The sequence below is a fragment of the Peromyscus maniculatus genome, chromosome 6 (genome assembly GCF_049852395.1).
Source record: "Peromyscus maniculatus bairdii isolate BWxNUB_F1_BW_parent chromosome 6, HU_Pman_BW_mat_3.1, whole genome shotgun sequence".
Taxonomy (NCBI): Eukaryota; Metazoa; Chordata; class Mammalia; order Rodentia; family Cricetidae; genus Peromyscus; species Peromyscus maniculatus.
In genome coordinates this window covers 105,528,764-105,548,099 of record NC_134857.1, presented here as the reverse complement: position 1 = coordinate 105,548,099, position 19,336 = coordinate 105,528,764, and the positions used below count along the sequence as shown (strand labels likewise).

General features: G+C 35.6%; 1 protein-coding gene across 4 annotated transcripts in view; it reads left to right on the top strand.

The window, feature by feature from the left end:
- Ugt8 (UDP glycosyltransferase 8) overlaps positions 1 to 17,067 on the top strand; it is a 71,589-nt gene extending 54,522 nt beyond the window's left edge. For 2 of the 4 annotated variants that reach the window (XM_076574925.1, XM_015993313.3), the window contains exons 3-6: positions 4,129 to 4,271; positions 6,100 to 6,176; positions 8,586 to 8,805; positions 12,986 to 15,975. In XM_076574925.1, the coding sequence (XP_076431040.1) occupies positions 4,129 to 4,271; positions 6,100 to 6,176; positions 8,586 to 8,805; positions 12,986 to 13,349 (804 nt within the window). In that variant the 3' untranslated portion in view covers positions 13,350 to 15,975. Of the gene's footprint in view, positions 1 to 4,128; positions 4,272 to 6,099; positions 6,177 to 8,585; positions 8,806 to 12,985 lie in introns of all 4 variants that reach the window. The other 2 variants (XM_042279832.2, XM_006970411.4) reach the window with 2 other exon arrangements.
- The last annotated feature ends 2,269 nt before the right edge of the window (positions 17,068 to 19,336 follow it).

Sequence of the window (19,336 nt, the reverse complement as noted above, 5' to 3'; positions counted from 1 at the left end):
TGAACATTAAATAAGTTCTGTAAATGTTTAAAGTTAAATGGATTAAATTGTGGTATATTGTGTTTAATAGAATGCTTATAGATGATATGAAAACATTTTGCGTTTGTGGTCCTCTTAAGTAAGGTGAAGCGTTTTTCTGGAACGTTTGTGCAATTTAGCAATCTTTGGGGGCGGTTTTCTTAAGTCATTTATGGATATTTCTGTTTATTTGGTTTTTGTGTTAATCCTTGTTATATGTTGGAAATTCCTTCTAGTTTAATTATTGTTTTGTTGCTTCCATTCTTTGTAGTCTAGTCTGATCTTTAGTGAGCTGTGCCTGTTCCTTTTGTGATTTCTGGTGTCCCTGACTCAGGAAGACCTTCCAGAGTATGACAAAAGCATTCTTTTGTGTCTACAGATCAACCACCTGTTTAATTCAATTTAACATTTTTTATCCTTCTGTGATTCATGCTTTGTGGAAGTGTAGAGCCTCATATTTTCACTAGACCTATACTTGTATAACTCCTTTACTCTCTCATGAGAAGTCCTAGCTCACATCTGACAGCAGTCTGTCTCTATCAGCTGTCTTCATTGCTCTGTCATAATTGCTCTAGACTCTGGGGACATATTAATACTTAGAAAAGTGAACTGCCTGTGCTTTTCAAAGTTTCTTCATCATTTTGTTCATTTTCATTTTTATTTTTTAGTTTCAAGACAGGGTTTCTCTGTGTAGTTTTGGTGCCTGTCCTGGATCTTGCTCTGTAGACCAGGCTGACGTCGAACCCATAGAGATCCACCTGGCTCTCACAAATGCTGGGATTAAAGGCGTGAGCCACTGCCACCTGGCACATTTTCATTTTTTAAATGATTGTTTGTGTGGTGTGTGTGCGCGTGCGTGCGTGCGTGTACATGTGAAGATCGGTGTCAGGCATCAGGTCTCTTCTTCAGTCATGCCTCACCTTGTTATTTGAAGCAGGGTCTCTTGTGACTTGGCTAGAAAGGCTTCTTTATACACTTTCCCACCACTGGTATTATAGGCATGCACTGCTATGCCTAGCTATGGATTTCAACATAGGTCTTTGTATTAGCACAGCAGGGAGTTTACCAGTTGGCATCTCTCCAGCCTCCTATTTTGTTTTCTGAAGCTTTAACTTTCTTTTAATGTCTCATAAATTCCCTTGGAAAATGTACTGTTGATATAATACATTCAGGTTTTTTTTTTTAAATAAAAATTGGCATCATCCTAACAATATTTGCAATTCAAGCATACTATTACTCTATCTTTATTCTTTTTTTTTTTTTTTTTTTTTTTGGTTTTTCGAGACAGGGTTTCTCTGTGTAGCTTTGCGCCTTTCCTGGGACTCACTTGGTAGTCCAGGCTGGCCTCGAACTCACAGAGATCCACCTGGCTCTGCCTCCCGAGTGCTGGGATTAAAGGCGTGCGCCACCACCGCCCGGCTCTATCTTTATTCTTACCTTCCTTTTGTCCTTTATTAAAGTTTTCACATGTGTTTCTTAAGGTTTGTGTTTATTAAAGTTTTCTTCAAGTGTGTTTTACACATTTCAGTTTAGTTTCTTCTTCTATATCTATGGATGCTGTTGGTGTTAAAAATAAATAAAGTTTTAGTCTTTTTTTTTCTAATTTAGTATTTTCTTTGCAGGAGTTAGGAAGTTTCTAAATACTTTTATGTTTTATAATACTAAGTTTCTGCACTAAGGGTTTTTTAATATTACACATCTTTATCTTGAAATTAATTTTAGTAAAGAACTACAAAATGATTTGGACTATATCATTGATGAGTTCTTAAATTCTGGAAGGTAGTATATATGTATAATGACATCTAGGGCTTCCCAGCCCATTGGAGATAGAGGCATCATTTCATGAATTTCTATTTTCAAAGTCTTTACTATGGACTTAGAAGCCTTAATATCATCATAACCTCTAGCTCACATGTGTTCATGTTTTCGGGGTGAGTTTTTAGCCAAATCCAAAACTCAATCCTTTCAGTGTTCCTACTGTACATCTGTCAGTTAAATATTCTGTGCACTTGTGAAGATTGGAAACCCTATAGAGAAGGAGGATTTCATCAAGGAGAAGCCAGGTATTCACTCTCTCCCCATTTGTACTCTGGACATTCCCTCATCTATTTTACCTCCATCCCAGTTGAATACCAACTTGAAGCCACACTGCCCCTTGTAAGCCAAGTGAAGTGTTATCTACTGAAAATACTGACTACTTTTCATGTAGGCAACCATGCTGATTACAACTTTTTCTACTTGCTTGCCTGTTAGTGAAAACTAAACAAAAAATTCTTACCATGGTTAATAATTATTGTAGTAAAAGGGAGAAAAAAATGTAGATGTGTGGGTTTCATTTTACATCATGCGGAATAAAATCTGGAGAAACTTTCATTGCATGGAGTTCACTAAAACTCTATGACCTTTCAAGTCTATGTGAAAGAACACTTAAATGATACCATTACTGTAAGGCCACCTGCCTCTGAGTAAACTTTTTGCTAATCTCATTGATCTTAAAATTGAGTGGTAAGTGGTAAATTGCCTAAAGGCAAGACATAGGGAAAAGATGACACATTTCACGCATTCTCCATGTAGCATTTTTAGCATTGTGTTAGGCATATCTGCCTTAGTGTTGTGTGTAAAATTTAAACTGTGAATAGATTTTTTTTCTCCTTCTTACTTAGAATCAACAGATATCATGCTCATATTTTCAGCATGTGAAATAAGGCTTAGTAATGTAGCAAAAGATAAATTAGTGGTTCTGATCCTAAGTTGAGACAGCCTCTGTTTCTTTTATACACTTATAAATCAAATTTCTTAGAAAATAATGTTTAAGATTTGTGTCTACCCAATCATCACAGTGTGTTTTCTTCACTGACTACAGGATCTACCATCTTACCATCATCGCTCTCTGTCTTGCAGTTTTTGGATTCTCTTAAGTCATTTGAGATATCAGCTGTGGTCCTACCTTTCTGTCTCTAGGAGTGAAATGTCATAAAGCCTCTTTATACAAGTATCATTAAATAAAAAAAAGACATGTAGGTCACATGTTCCCTTTATGAGCCATGGTACCAACATGCCATGATTCTTACCATGTAGTGCTCTTTGGCTGTGGTCAGTGTGTGCTCTAGAAAGTGGTATGAAACTGTAACCCACATTGACAGAAGACAACAATCCACTGATACTGAACAGAAAGGCAGGAGCTGTGCAGTGGCCTTGACAGCAGGCTCTGCACCACAAACACTCCTACAAAACTAGGTCACACCCTTGTTTTTATGACTACCTATGGGATACAGTCAGTAGACAGCAGGGTTGTCCTTAGGAGAGTCTTACATGCCCTCAAATGCACTGGACCTGTTAGTGTTCACACTGAACAGCTTCCATGTCTTTGAGAAAGATTCATTCACATAGACGACCCACCAGTAACATAAGACTTGTGCTTTTAGAACCCAGCTGCTGGGAGTGGTGCCTATGTACAGGACTGCTTTCATTTTTAGTACAAATTATCCATCCCAGCAAAAGTCTGGAGGATTCATTGAGGAGTTTGGTTGTAGGGTTTGTCACATGGTCTAACTGAATCTTTTGCTCATATTCTTACATCTCTCTCTAACTATGGTTTAACTATTAGAACTTTTAGGGTCTTATACTATTAGCTATTGGTTTATTTGGGTTGTTACTCACTGACCTTAAGGAAGACAGACAAACAAACAACATATGCCATCCTAGTTTGATGAGCATTGTCAGAAGAAGTATTTTTTCATTTCATTTATTTTAGGTGTGTGAGTGTTTTCCCTACATGTGCATGCCTGTTAACGAGCAGAGGTCAGAAGTGAGTGCGATATCCCCAGAAAATATAGCTATGGACAGTTGTAAGTTGTGTGTGGGTTTTGGGAACTGAACCCAGGTTCTCTGTAAAAGGGACAAGTGCTCTTAATGGCTAAACAATCTCTCTGCCCCCTGAAATAAATCTTTTAAAGTAGCTTGCTGTTTTTAGTAGAAAATGCCATATACTATCTCCTTTTGTTTTCTTGTTTAAGGAAATTACCTGAAGATTTTTTCAAAGCATATTTTGATGCTCCTGACTGAACTGTATTGGTCTTCTTAAACTTGCCTTCCATGTTTCTATTCTAGGATCTGCAGAGTTGGGTAAATGGTGCTCAGGAACATGGCTTTGTCCTGGTGTCTTTTGGAGCTGGTGTCAAGTATCTGTCAGAAGACATTGCTTACAAACTGGCTGGAGCTCTGGGGAGATTGCCTCAAAAAGTGATTTGGAGGTAAGATCGTGGTAATTTAGGTTGGTTTTTTGCTGTTGAGTCCAAATTTCTTTTTATTTAATATTCACACCATGGAACATTGGAGCATGGAACATTGATTCACTGGCTAGATTAGATGATCTTGAGGTTTCATTTTGTTTTTAATGCATTGAAATCAATAATTAATTCATAAAGGTCTGTGATTGATTAAAAATAACTACATAGAAAGAATATATGATGCGGAATGATATAGTCTATGTTGGATACAGTTTTATTTTTCCTTCAGATTAAGCCCTCATTTTTTCTTGTTTAAAAAATTTAGTTGTAATTTCATGCCTGACTCTATATTTCTTCAAATCAGTTTGGAATAAGGTACATAATGATGAATGAGTGAATAATTTAAATACTTCATTAATTTAGGTACTTTGTACTCTCATTGTATTCTCTTGCCTTTATTGGTTGTAGATATAACCAACTGTCTTATTAAATAAGAAACACAGAACCAATGCAAAGAAGAAAGCCAAGAGGTCAGAGCTAAGAGCTAAAAACCTTATCCTTCCTTTCACGGTGGTCCTACCTCTCTGAAAGAGAGCTACTTCCTGTGTTTTTGTCTTTATAAAGACTTTCTGTTCTGCCTTCTCATTGGTTGTAAACCCCACCATATGACCGCCTTGTCACTGCCTGTCTATATAGACGTCCAGGTCTTCTCTGGTTGGTATTGAGATTAAAGGCGTGTGTCTCCAATGCTGGCTGTATCCTTAAACACAGAGATCTACCTAGCTCTGCCTACCAAGTGCTGTGATTAAAGGCGTGCACCACCACCGCCCAGCTTTCCTATGGCTTGCTAATAGCTCTGACCCACGGGCAACTTTATTTATTAACATACAAATAACATTTTAGTACAAATAAATTATCACCATAATTGGTATTTCCAGACTTAATATGAGAGACTGAGCTTCTGAAACTCGTTAAATTATCAGATAATTAATACTGGTTAAGATAGACTCTAAGATACGTCTCGGCTTCCTAAAGGCACTGCAGCGAGTTGTCAGACCTGCATACTTTGTTGAGCAAGAATTTGTTTGCATTTACCACTATTTTGGAGGTCTAGGGATATCATAGTGAACACAACTCTGCAATAAGGAAAAAGGATCTCCCAAGCTATTATTGAATTGTCTAGGTTTTTACCTTCATAACATTGTGTGAGGCTGGGCTAGGGAATGATCAATAACTGTGTTCTGAGCAGATCTTTCCCCTTCTGACTGTAGTTCCATTGAGATCTCTCCATCAAGCTTTAGCCCAGAGCTTCCTTATGCTTTATTGAGGACAGTTCTGTTTGGTAACATCAGACTCTTGTCATCCTCTTAGCTCTGAGACACGTTTGAGGTTCACCACAGAGGGAACAGCTTAACTCTGTGCTTTGCTCTGCCAGTCTCTCTGGTTTGAAGCATACTTCCCGCTGTCTTTCAGTGTTGGCACTGGATGGGAAGGATGGTGGCTAGTGACAGCCCGGTGGTAGTCGTTTCTCTTCTCCCTGGGTACTTGAATGGAATTAAATTCAGCAAACATTCATTTGGGTCCCCCCCATCTCTTATGTATGTCTCTTAGAAGAGCAAATGGAAAATAGACTATGAGAAAATTCTATCATATCTGTCTATCTGTGGAATATTTTATTATATTTGGAATATTGTAGAATACTTTATTATAAAGAAAGTGAAGCACATTTTTATTGATACAAAACCAAAATTTCAGTAATTTATCATGTAACATAACACTTGTAAGTCTACAAAATTAACCCATGTCCTAAGTCTTTATTTTGGAAAGACCCATTGTCTGGTATTCATTTTAGGTTTTCTGGAACTAAACCAAAGAATCTAGGAAACAACACGAAGCTCATAGAATGGTTGCCTCAGAATGACCTGCTTGGTAAGTCAGTGGCTGCACTTAATTAACTGATATTCAGTAACCATAATGTTAGCTCTTAAATGCTTTGGAAAATGTGTGCATGGTTTCCGGTAGACTCATTCTTAATTTAGTCCTTCAATTCCTAAAATTCAGACCAGTGATTAAGAATTTTATTTGTTGGAAAATCAATGGTAAAATGTAACCACTGGAATCTATAATTAAAAAATTTAAACAATCATCCAATTTCAATTTTCCATAAAATACACATTAAATTGTATAAGTTATTAGTAGTAAATAATGCTATAGTTGATTAGGTTAATTGGTAAAAGTAGTAAAATTTAAACATAAAAAGCATACACTGATGTTATAGTCATTTACAGATTTATGTAAGCCCTAGATAATTGGGAGTTATTTGATTGTCTGAAACCAAAGAAAAGCCAAAACCAGGGAAATAATTGATTTAAGTTTAATTTGATCAATTGCTTTAATTCTTCCTAAATTACTAAGAATTTTAATAAACATTTGCTTTAAATTTTTATTTGTTGTGATTTTGGTCTTCAACACAAAATTAAAATAATATTGATTATGTGCTTATCTTTGAAGTATGCCTAAGTATAAAGTATTTTACTTTGTTTAATGAGTACAGACAGTAAAATAAACAATTTTTTCATTAAATTTCTGAGATACCCAGTGTACTATCATCCCCTTAATGTGTATTAAGGAAATAATAAGAAAGCTGTTGATCTCAGTAGTATTAGAAACCATTTATATAATAATATTAATGCCAAATATAAAATAAAATGACATTTTAAAATAATTAATCTTAAAACACTAGTAACAACCTTTAAATGCTTTAAAATTAAAATTTAAGATTATACTTATTTTAAAATATGCTTTCTGGATGCTACAGTGGCCCTACAAGTCAGACATTTTATTTTATTTTCCATTCTTATTGTTGTTGTTTTTAAAGATAGTCTATCATCTAACCCAAATTTTTCTTGCACTCAACTGTGTAGCTTTGAAGTTTTACTTCTACATCCTAAGTGCTGGAATTTTAGGAATAGTTAAATAATTGTGTGTGTGTGTGTGTGTGTGTGTGTGTGTGTGTGTGTGTGTGTGTGTGTGTATTGAACCCAGGACCTCACACCTGATCAGTAAGCACTATTCACAGTGCCCTGCACCTTCGCACTATATCTTCAGGTCATAGAGCAAGCAATTTCAGTTTTTCAATATAAAATGGTGAATAGCTTTTATATATGGGTCCTCTCTACCTAGCTCATTCTAAATGTAGTAAATAAAACTGAGCAAAAATAAACACAAGAATTTTCTTTTCCCAATTTTTTTTCTTTATTATTCTGGCTGTTACTGTAATCTCTGAATCCATCCAAGGTAGGGGAAAAAAAAGAAGAATCCCATAGAAAAGTTGGCCATTAGCTAACTCAGTACAACAATATGACACTTTCACCTAGAAATATTTGAGTTTTAAATGTGGGACTGTAGCAAATTGCAGCTTTTTAGTGGTATGTGAGGAAGACTTCTTCAAGACTCCCCCAGGTTCTTCTTGTCTCAGTATTCTGACTTTTCCAAGATTAGTGCTTTGCTATTACTCTGAGTATCACCTCTGCAGGGGTTGTGATGACTTCCATAATCAAAGATTCATCCAGGACAAAAAGTAGGCAACAAATCACTGTCCTCTCCCTTCACCCCATAGAGTCACCCTTTTCTTCAGATGCCAGCTCTACTTGATTTTTCAATGCTGGACTTGGTAGTACAGGTTTTGTTAAACTAAGGAGTTCTGGTGCCAAGAAATGCTTTTCAACCTGATCCTTTATTTAATCTGAGATCAGGAGTAGACACTATCTATACAACAGAGATGTACTGAGAGCTCATTGATACTGCAGTTGGTACACAGTTCTGTACCTGGTGAGATTAGTATTTCTGCAACCAATAATTATATATTGCTAAAAACACATTTCCTAAACACACTGTTTATTTTTCTTGCACTTCTTATGCAAGTTTTTCATTCCTCTTATTAAATACAGGCCATTTACCTAGGGGGTATACCTCATTAAAATTTTAACAAGCTAGCCTTTCTGCTCCCATGATGGCTAAATATTATATGATATGATATATATCTTTTACAGTTGATGCCCTCATTGACTTTCTCCTTATTATTAGCAATTAGTTTGTGTTGCTAGTTATGTTTGAGAGAACGTTGCCATATATTTTATGATTAATGTTGTATGTTTAAATTACCTAAAAAGGACTTTCAGTTGATACATGTAACAGACATTTTAATTAATGTAAATAATGGATCAGTGAAATTACCACTTTAAAAATTCACTTTCTGAAATGCATGTTTACTGTATAGTGTTAAGCTCTGGATAAATCTAGAGTAGTGATGTAAGTTGTTTCCTTTTTATCTTTTAGGTCATTCAAACATCAAAGCCTTCCTAAGCCATGGTGGTTTGAACAGCATTTTTGAAACTATGTATCATGGTGTCCCTGTAGTGGGAATTCCACTTTTTGGAGACCATTATGATACTATGACTCGAGTACAGGCAAAAGGCATGGGGATCTTGTTAGAATGGAAAACAGTTACTGAAGGAGAGTTGTATGATGCGCTGGTGAAGGTTATCAATAATCCAAGGTAAGGCTTCAGCTAATATAAGGCAGATGACATTATGTATATAAACATTTATCACATATTTACATATATACACTTAGACACATATTTATTTACACAGTATATTGGCAGGAAATTGTCTCTAAGTCCACCATGGAGATATCCCTTACATTACTGTTATGTGTGTTTTCTAAAATTTTGAAGTTAAATGTATCAGCCATTTAGTCATCCAAGTTGTAACCCTGAGGTTTTTGCCACCAAGATTTTTCAGAAAAACTAAGGAGGGATCTATTGTCAGATCTCTCTAGTGTGTCATATTTGTATCTTTTATACTCATTTGTATCCTTGATACTCATTGCACTAGTTATATTTGCCATGGCTGTGACCAAATACTTGAGAAGATGTGACTTGGAGGAGGAAGAATTTATTTTGGTCTGTGGTTGGAAGGTATATCGTGCTGACCCAGGGGAAGGCCTGATAGCAGTCCAGCTGTGGTCACATGGGCTTCCTGACATCTTGATAGGAAAGCCAAGAGTGGAGAATACTGGCACCATTCTGGCTTTCTTTTTCCTCATTCTGAGTCCCCAGTCATGGAACAATGTTATTATATTCCTATTTTTCCTCCTCAGTTCTCTCCTGCAACTGATCTTACATACATACTCAAAAATACGTTTCTTAGGGAATTCTAAACCCACTCAAGTTGACAGTGATCAGTCATCACCCTTGCTGATACCTTGTATTAGAACTTCTGCTATTCTTAGTATAGAAATGAGGCACTTGAAGCTCCAAGAGCTTCAGTAATTTGCCTACGGTCGCATAGCTATTCAAATATGAACTGAAGACAGACTTAGCTGATTCCTAACAGAGCTCTTCATCCTGACTGGCAATCACGTGCTGCTGGCTTTCCCAGCACTAGCCATTGCTGAGATGTGTTTGCTCATGTGAATGATGAATTAGAATCTTTATTTTGCCTTTTAAATTCTTGATGTGTCCTGAGTTAACCCACTTCACAAATAAGTCTCAGTGGGCAGCTGCCCTGGGTAGATTTAAACAAAGCAGCGATTTTCTTCATTTGAAGACATGATGTTTAGTTTATCGTGTGCTTCAGATGACATTAAGTAGCTGAGGAGAGTAATTTCTGTTTTTACCTGGGGGAGATGGCTAAACCCTGAGTTGAGAATTGTTGCTATATCCGAAGGAATGCCACATAAGAAAATGTTTTCTTAAAAAAAATTATTTGAAGCTTACTTACAAAAATTTTTAAACATCCAAGGTTCATTATGCTGCTTTTCGTGGGCACAGAGATGGTACTCATCTGTGGCCCCTTAAAATTACAAATGTCTCGGTCACAAATGTGGTACCTGGAGCAGTATGCTCTGTGCCTCAGGCTTCTGCATACTACTCTTTCTATAATCTGTAGTTTTCCTTGTTAGACATCATGAATTTCAAGATATGCTGTTTGGAAAATATTTTCATATAGGCCTGCAAAATCTGAAGGAAGGGTTTGATGTAGGCAAGTTGGAGAGCTGCTAACATTGGATCATTATATACAAACATTTACAGAAAGTGGTTCGGCAAGGTGGTTTGTGTGTTTGTTTTGTGGCACTGAAGGTTGAACCCAGGGGCTTGCACATGCCGGGCAAGCACTCTTCCATGAGCTGTATTCCCAGTTCAGCTTAACAGTGTTCTCTGAGGTGTGAGCCAGCATGAATTAGAAAAAGATCAGGCTGTACTCATTACATTGCAATGAAATCTTAACTGCAGAATCTTGAAGGATATAATAGGTATAAAAATGCCTTGCATAATATAGAACTAGCAATGATATGTGCCATTCCTTAAAAGTCAGTATGCAAACTGGAGCAAATTACTTCAGATGTATGGCAGATATTCCACATTTATAGTGAAATCATTATTTAAAAGACTAATTATCCTCATTATCATTATATTCAAGATATTCTAGTTTAAGGCAAGTAACCACTCTTGCTAAAGAAAGTTTTGTTGTTTGGGGTTAATTTTTTTAACATAAAACCTTCGTGATATTATTATAATCCTACTTCCTTTACCTGGTCCCTTAGTACCTAGTCCCTTGGTTTTGTTTAATGAAAACCCACTACTTTGTGTGGAAGAATCCTTATAAGTCTGGAAACACTATCATTCTAGAGAAAGCAATAAACAAAGGTGAACTGATCTTTATAATTTCAATTATCTAACACAAAGTCAACTTTTACTATGAGATATTTTTTCATAAATTCATGAAATATAATGTGATTTCATTACTTTCAAGAAGGAGAAATATCTAGGATATTCTTCATTTTCTATTTGAAGGATAATTGTTTACCCATATGCATATATTTATACACACTCACACACACATATATGTGTGCGTGTGTGTGTGTGTGTATATATATATATGTATATATATACATATATATATATACATATGTGTGTGTGTATATGTATATATATATGTATATACACACACACACACACACACACACACGCACACATATATATATTAGTAAAATAGAGTAAGAGGAAATCCATTTTCTCTTGCCATCAGCTAGAAAGCATGATACAATGTAAAGCAAGATATGGATGCGCTCTCAATATTTGGGTGAACACTTTAGGTCATTTACATCTAGATTCATTATAGAAGAAATCCTGATGACATTGTAAATGTACCTTTAAAAGCTACATCCTCCTGTCACATTGAAATGAAAAGGCCTACAAGTGATTGTCTTGGGTTGCTACCTACCTCAGTCCTAAATTCCTATTCAATTCCCCGATTTGTTGCCATGCCTATTATAAGCAAAATATGTAGGGCTACAGCTACATCACAAAAGGAACATCACATCAACTCATGCAGCACTGTAGCCTTTTAGATAGGCAATAACATCTTAGAGCTCCTCCCACTCTCTGGATCCTCCTTTCATCACATCCCGTACGGGCCACACTATGGCTAGTGCTCTGCACCTTGGGGTGCTTACTGTTCATTGGATCTGCCATAGTCTGGCAGGTTGCAAGAATTACAGTTGCTTCTGACTTCTTTACTTACTTTCACAATGAATCCAGGATCTTGCCAACTCCTACCAACTTTTTCACTCTACCATTTGCCCCCATCTGGTTGAGCCTACTCTCACCTTTTACTGCTCATGTGGTCTTTTTCATGTACCCCTTACCATCACTATCTTCTTCTCTAGTATACTAGCCATTTCTATGTCTATTGGCTATTTGGTTCTATGATTTAAGCTACATAATTTATCATTCAGTACAGGCTTGAGAAATTTGACCAGATATCCCTTGTTTTGCATACTGCTTGTGAATGGATTTACCCTTGGAATGCACCTGCTCTCTCAGCTTTCTTATTCTTTACATTCCACCTTTAGCATGCCAGGTCTTCACATATGCCTAAAATTTTGTAAGGCACTAAGAGCCATACATATCCTTTGTGATATTTTTATTTTTTTGAAGTAGAACTTATTTTTTTTTGTCTAAACAGTATAATCTTCTGTCAGGGCCCTGTACTCAAACAGACTGTCAGAGTGTCCCTCGAATGTATAATTATGCAATTTAAATTAAAATAAAATGTTTACATTTTATCACTTTACCTGTTTTTTAACTAACCACTTAAGAAAGTTTTTGTAGTCATGTACATGCTTGCCTACATTCATGTTTATATTACATATAGTGTCATACATCATATCATAGTGCTCCTCAAACCCCTTTTCTTCTGCTTAAAATAACATTCTCACACCATCGTTTATTTTGGCTTTAATGTGACTAAATGACACTACTTTTTTAAGAACTGGTATGAAAAACATCAGCGTTTTTCTCTGTCATTTTCATAGAACTTGAAAATGTCTCTTTTTTGAAAAGATACGTTGGTTAACAGCATTTGGCAATTTCTGATGAGTAATGTGTGTGATGTGGTGTGGGAAAAGCTTGGGTCAGGAAATATACATCTGCCTCTCATCATGGAATCTTTTCAAGATGCTGGGTCTCTGGGTTTGCTTTTCCTCACTAGCTTGAAACTTACAGAGATACTATAAGTATTCAAAACATTTAACCCAGTTCCTGGAGCACACTTAGGTACTTAAAGAAGAATATCAGTCATTTCACACATTTCTAAATTGAGATAACCATCAGTAGAGAACGTGTGTGTACATGATTATATCATGTTTTTTTGTTTTTCCCCCCACTGCAGCTATCGGCAGAGGGCTCAGAAGTTATCAGAAATTCATAAGGATCAACCTGGCCACCCTGTCAATCGGACTACCTATTGGATAGACTACATTCTTCGCCATGATGGAGCCCATCACCTCCGTTCAGCTGTTCATCAGATTTCTTTCTGTCAGTATTTTCTACTGGATATTGCCTTTGTGCTTTTGCTTGGTGCTGCCTTGTTCTACTTCATTTTGTCCTGTGTGACAAAATTTATCTATAGAAAAATCAAAAGTCTGTGGTCTAGAAATAAGCATAGCACAGTAAATGGACATTACCAAAATGGAATCCCCAATGGCAAATACAAAGGAAATGGTCATATTAAACATGAAAAGAAGGTAAAATGAGCTAACAGCCCAGGAAATGGGAACAAATCTGTTCGGTCATTGAGTTTGAATTGCTATACTTTAGTCTAACAGCTACTAAAACTAAATGTCAGCAAACAATTCTAATACTCCCTCATCAGACCTTACTAATGAAATGCCATGGATAAGATATCTGTAAAGAGCACAACCCTAAATGCAAAAAATGTATTTTATTCAAATACTGATGCAGAAAGTTGGCACTGAACCATTTAGAAGCCTTAATTATTTAAATCAATTAAGTGATTGTGTCAGACCTTAGTTTTAAATGTTACATGTCTATTATAGGTGAGGAATGGTGTCTTTTTTCTTAGTAAGATGTGTGTATGTGTGTTTCCTATTCCTATATCAGTGAGTTTTGGCTTGTATTTGTTGAAAGTACAACATATTCAGGAATGGAGTAGGAAGACAGGACCCAAATGTTTCTCTGCCAGTGTTTAACATATGTGAACTTTGAATTCTACCTTCAAAGACTGATTCCCTCAAAATTCAAAGGGGGCAAGTGAAAAGATGGGTGGCACAATTTTTGTATTGTTGTTTATTATAGATTTTTTTATTTGTTTGTTTTGTATATGTCCTTCCTAATGACTATGGATTCTTGTGGAGGAAAACATGTAATGAAGTAAATGAATGAATTGTTTTTCACATTTTGCTTATGTTTTCTCCTACCAATAATTTTCCCCTGGAAGAATTTTCTAATTTTCTTGTCTTGTTTTGGTAAATAACATGTTAACGTATAGTTAAGACAAAGCAAGAAAGCTTACTTTTGTTCAGAGTACTAAAGATTATTGCTCACATGGCAATTGGAAGCAGGGCCATTGTTTGAATGTTTATGTGACTGTTGGATATTCCATAATTTAAGTTTTGAATATTCAGGTGTCACCATTCTAAAATTTTAACTTTAAAATACCACCTTTCATTCCTGATGTTGTCTGGGTCACACAATCTAGTATATAGGTGCCAACATGATTCTTTTAAGCAGAACATTTATGAATCTCCTGATTGGTACCTGCTTTGTCTGCAGGGGTTTGAAGTTTTGTCAGTAAATCAGACTCGACATGCTACACAGAAGTGACAGGAATTGTGCCACCCATTGTGCAGATGAGTTCCATTCCCTCACTCCATCAACCCAGCTCAGCAGCCTTTGATGTCACTGTGTCTGACATGGGACAGTGACAGTATTCATTTGGAACAGGGAGATGAGTCACAACCTTCACAAAATCAGGACCTCCCTGATGAGCCACTTACTAGATGACAGCTATAGGCCTATTCCATGTCACTCTGTTTACTGAGCATTTGCACTACACATGCGGAGTATGTGCTTTATTTATTTGTGGTTGGAAATCCCACATTTGACACTTGAGAGTAGAGAAATGAAATATTAATGTCATTCACTAACATGGAAGAGTTGTGAGAAATCTAGAATGCTGTAAATCCTTGTCATACACTATGACATACAACTTTATGACACTCCCACCAGGAGCCACTCTCAGATACTTAGAAGTAATATCATCAATAGTTTTCTAATGCACAATGCATCAAATGTACTGCTTTCTGAATACTTGAAGAAATGGTATATATACAAACCTGTTAGTTACACCTTTTCACAATCTTATCACAATGTTGCCATTAAGAGGAAAGAAGTCAGGCAGTGAATGGTGGGATGGTAGCAGGACATAGAGTGTATGAATGAGTTGATTCTACATTTTGGCATTTGATGAAGTTGACAATAGGCACTAACTGGATGATTAAGCATAAGTTAATTTCTACTGTGATTTAAAAAAAGACTTAAAACAATAAACAAAATTGAAAATAGAGAAATGTTGTTGGAATAAAATTTTTATTCAGATTTTTATTTCACAGTATTATATATAGGTATATTTAGATTATAAACATGTTTCTAAGACCTCCTTACTTTTGTATGTGTATATGAGTGTGAAAACAATGTATTAAATGCAATAATGTATTTAATAAAAATTAAATGCAGGGATTTATCTTTTCAAGTATATCAATATGGATCTTTAAACTCTATCCCAGAATATTAAGAACAATTTTTAATTATCATTGTTTCTTTTTTATTTTATCTTATTTTTTATTGTTGTTGTTCTCCTCTACCCAACCCCTACCCTAGACTCCCAGAAGGCCTATTAGCCAGTTTTAGTAAACAGGGTGATTTAACATTTTTTATACTTAGGCTAAATTCTCTCTAATAAAGTAAAATTTTCAAAAAGGCATTTATTCACTTACTCTTAAGAAAGAGTCTCTATAACAGAAAGTGCTTCCATAGCTGGTTTTATCAAATTAAAATTGTTTTTTTTTTCTCTTCTAAATCAGTAACTTTGTAATATCTTACCAATAGCAGAAGGCAAGAAATTTGATGACCCAAATTGGAAAGAGTTCATGTTTGAATTAGAAGCAGCACTATTATTGAACTATAAAGAAACTAGACACTTCCCTCAAATCTCAGCCCCTCACTACATCCTAAATTACTACTAAAATTGAACGACTCCACTTCAATAAAAAAGTTTAAGAATGGTAGACCCTTGAGGCTGGTGTATTACTCATAATGAGGACTTGGGTTTGGTCTTAAGAAATTCTCATTCTACCCTATCTCCACAAAGAAGAAGAAAAGTATGTTGAAAAACAACCGTGAGTAATAATTTAGCAGTTTGTTTTATTGGGAGTATAACATTTATTTTTTTCAATCTTTCTGCTGAAAGTAATTCCACAAGTTTATAAATTTCACATTTGACAGTGTTTGTCATTATGAATAATAATACAAAGGATAAAACTTCCAAATCTTGTCAGATAAAGTGGGCAATTACAGAAATTCTGTTGCTGAAACCTCCTTAAAATATGCCTTTGAGAATTTCTTACTCAAGTGTTCAAGAAGACCACTGGATCCAGCTTTTCAAGAAGTGTGTTATGTGTAAATATGCTGTTTGTATTTTTGGTAGACTTAGATATACTTTCCTTACACATTTTAGTAAGAAGTTATTGAATTTCATACAGTTAAACCTTCCACACCATTGTTTAGCTGAAAATTCTCCAAACTGTTCTAGGTTTCCATCCACTTGGGTGTTTGTGGAATGGATTTAGTGATGTTGGTAACAGGTGGTAGCACAGGTGTAGGTAATCTTGTTTTTTAAGTTATGGAAACTAAAAGGCACATAATAGTTTTATCACACCGTTTCCTTGGGGTGATCAGATATGTTCTAAGAAAGAATTCACATTGTTACCTGAAAATCTAAATAGTCTAATAAAACAAGAGTTCTTAATTAGAGTATAATTACTGTTTGCAATGATGAAGTCACAACATGAAAAATCATACTGTGATTTTAAATAAAAGTATGTTAATCAATATAAGTCCAATACCAACATTTATCTCATGGAGTTGAACACTTCTCTTCTGATATTACAAAAGATTTTCATTTGTAAGCCAATACAGAATTTCCCACTGATTTGTAGAGAATTAGTATTATTATATTCCAACTTCTACAATCATTTTATTTTACTTTTTCAGATCTTATTTTGTGTAAGTGATAATTCTCCATTGCAATGAACAGAATTGACTTAGATTTTCACTGAATAAGTGTTAGTTACCTCGTTTCAAATGATAGTTTCTGTTGAACCATGATTCCTTAGTCCCAATATTAGGATCAGATTTATGTTTAAAATAAAAATAAAATTTAAAAATTCCCACAACCAAGAAGAGTTTTGTTATTATTGATATCCTTCACACAAATAGAAAATGTTACGTAGCATAGAATGTAAGTGTCTGCAGTAGAGCCTCTAACCTATTGGTAACATGCATTCTATATTTTCATGAAAATTCTGCTTCAGTTTTTCTCAGTTTTGTCTAAAAGTACGTGCAGTTCCTTGCTTTTAGTCATACATGGGACCTTTTGCACTTAAAGACATTGGTAAATTGCAAGTAACATTTAAGTCGGCAATGATTTATGCTGAGGTTCCTCTGATGGCAGTCACCAAGCTGTTGCAAAGGAAAGCTGTAGCCAACAGCCCTACCCAGCTCTGATGTCTGTGAACCACATTAGTGACCAACATGGTACAGTAACCCTCAGGGTGCAATAGTGGCATGTATACCTTATTGGTAACCAAAAGCTCTCTAATTATACTTAAGATATGCTCAACAAAAGGGAACACATGCCTGGTACTGGAGCTTAGCTAACTACTCAGTGCTAATGAAGTCATGGTTATTGGAGGAGAATCGGCAGCCACTAATTCACTAACCTGGCATAATCCCCTAATAACAGTCTATAAGCATTTGTCCTTAAATCCAAAGATAAGTGTAGTCTTCACCCTTGACTGTCACTTTTGTTCCTGCTCTAGAATCCCCTTCACAGCCAATCTAATTGCTCCTGTGAGTTCACAGTAGAAGTACATCTAAGTGTGATCAGCATGGGATACCTCGTGTTGCTCAAGTTCTGCTATCTCCTAGAAGATCTTAGATTTTATTGTGGATTAAATATCCATTTGCATTCGTATCAGAACCACAGAAATACATTTGGAGATTTATCGCAATTAAAAGCTTTGTATATTTCAACTCAGGTTTGAACATCAACCTGTGTATTTACGCACATTAAAACAGCATTTTGCCCTCATTAACTGGACCTTTCTATTTCTCAGATATACCAAGGTCATCTACCATGCTGGCTTTTGCCATCCACCTCTCTTGACAACAGTTATGTCCTTTTATCTTAGTCTGTCTGATCATTTACACTAATAGCTGTCTTTAAGATTGTGTTCTCAAGGTATTGTAATATTGAACCATGGTGTTTTATTGTTTTCTATTTTTTCTTACTAATATAAGGATTTTATTGAAACATTCTCCATTTACATTGCAATTTTTGATGTGTTCATCAACTTTGTTTCTTCTAAGACAGTTAAGTTCCTCCTGGCTAGTTTTTCATATAACTTTTATCCAAGTCTTTAACCTAGAGTCCATTCATTTTCTACAACCTATCTTTTTAATATTTTTTAAATTTTATATCACAAGTGATAATTAGAAAAAAGGGAGTCCACAGATGTGAAAGAAGAAATGTGAGAAAGTAACTGGGGGAGGAAATAGTATGGCAATATAGTGTATGCAAATACAACACTAAAAACAAAACAGTAATCCCCATTCATTTTGATACCATTTTAAACATATTAACATAGCTTAAGCTCTTAAGCTGGATGTCATCTTTAACATTTATTTTAGATTACAGATAATCAAATCTTATTTCTTAATTTATAACACTACCAAATAATATTCCTTTGTCAGTATTGTTATCCATTTGCTCCCACTGCTATAAGTACAGCCTTTATTAAAACACAAGCAAACATTGTTTTCTGTGTTTCTAAAGTGCCAGGCACTGTATGTGATACTAGGGGTGTGAGGGTGAGGAACCATAGTCCCTGGCTTCAAGAGGACAATCCCAGCAAATAGGCAGTTTCAATAAGCAATGGATTAGTTGTTGTAATATGAGGATAGACAGTGAACTATTGAAATAGAAAGAAAGTGAAGGGAGTTTCCACATGGGAATTGTTTGAGGTGAATCATGGGGAAATAATGGAAATTCACAAAGTTGAAAATGGGTGGAGGTGATCTTTGAATAGCATGCCCTACAGTCAAAGGCACTGAGTTATGGAAGAGTGTTAGGTATTGTAACCTGCAGGTTGTTTGGTCTGACTGGAGAAGGCATGGTGATGAGGAAGTGACCATTCTACTAAGACAAAAGCCTGCTTTCTCACGCTCTCTTCAACATGCCTTTTGGCTTTGTATTTTTACTGTGCAGCCCAGTCTCCCCTGCACTAGCTATTCAGTAACTTTCCCTAGGTGGCCCATTTATGGTGCCTATATCCCATGCCTGATCATGTCATGAAATGTTTAATGACTGTTAATACCAAGTTTCTTGAATTACAGGCCATCTGAGATCATACAAATACCTTCTATTCAATCTGCACTGGAT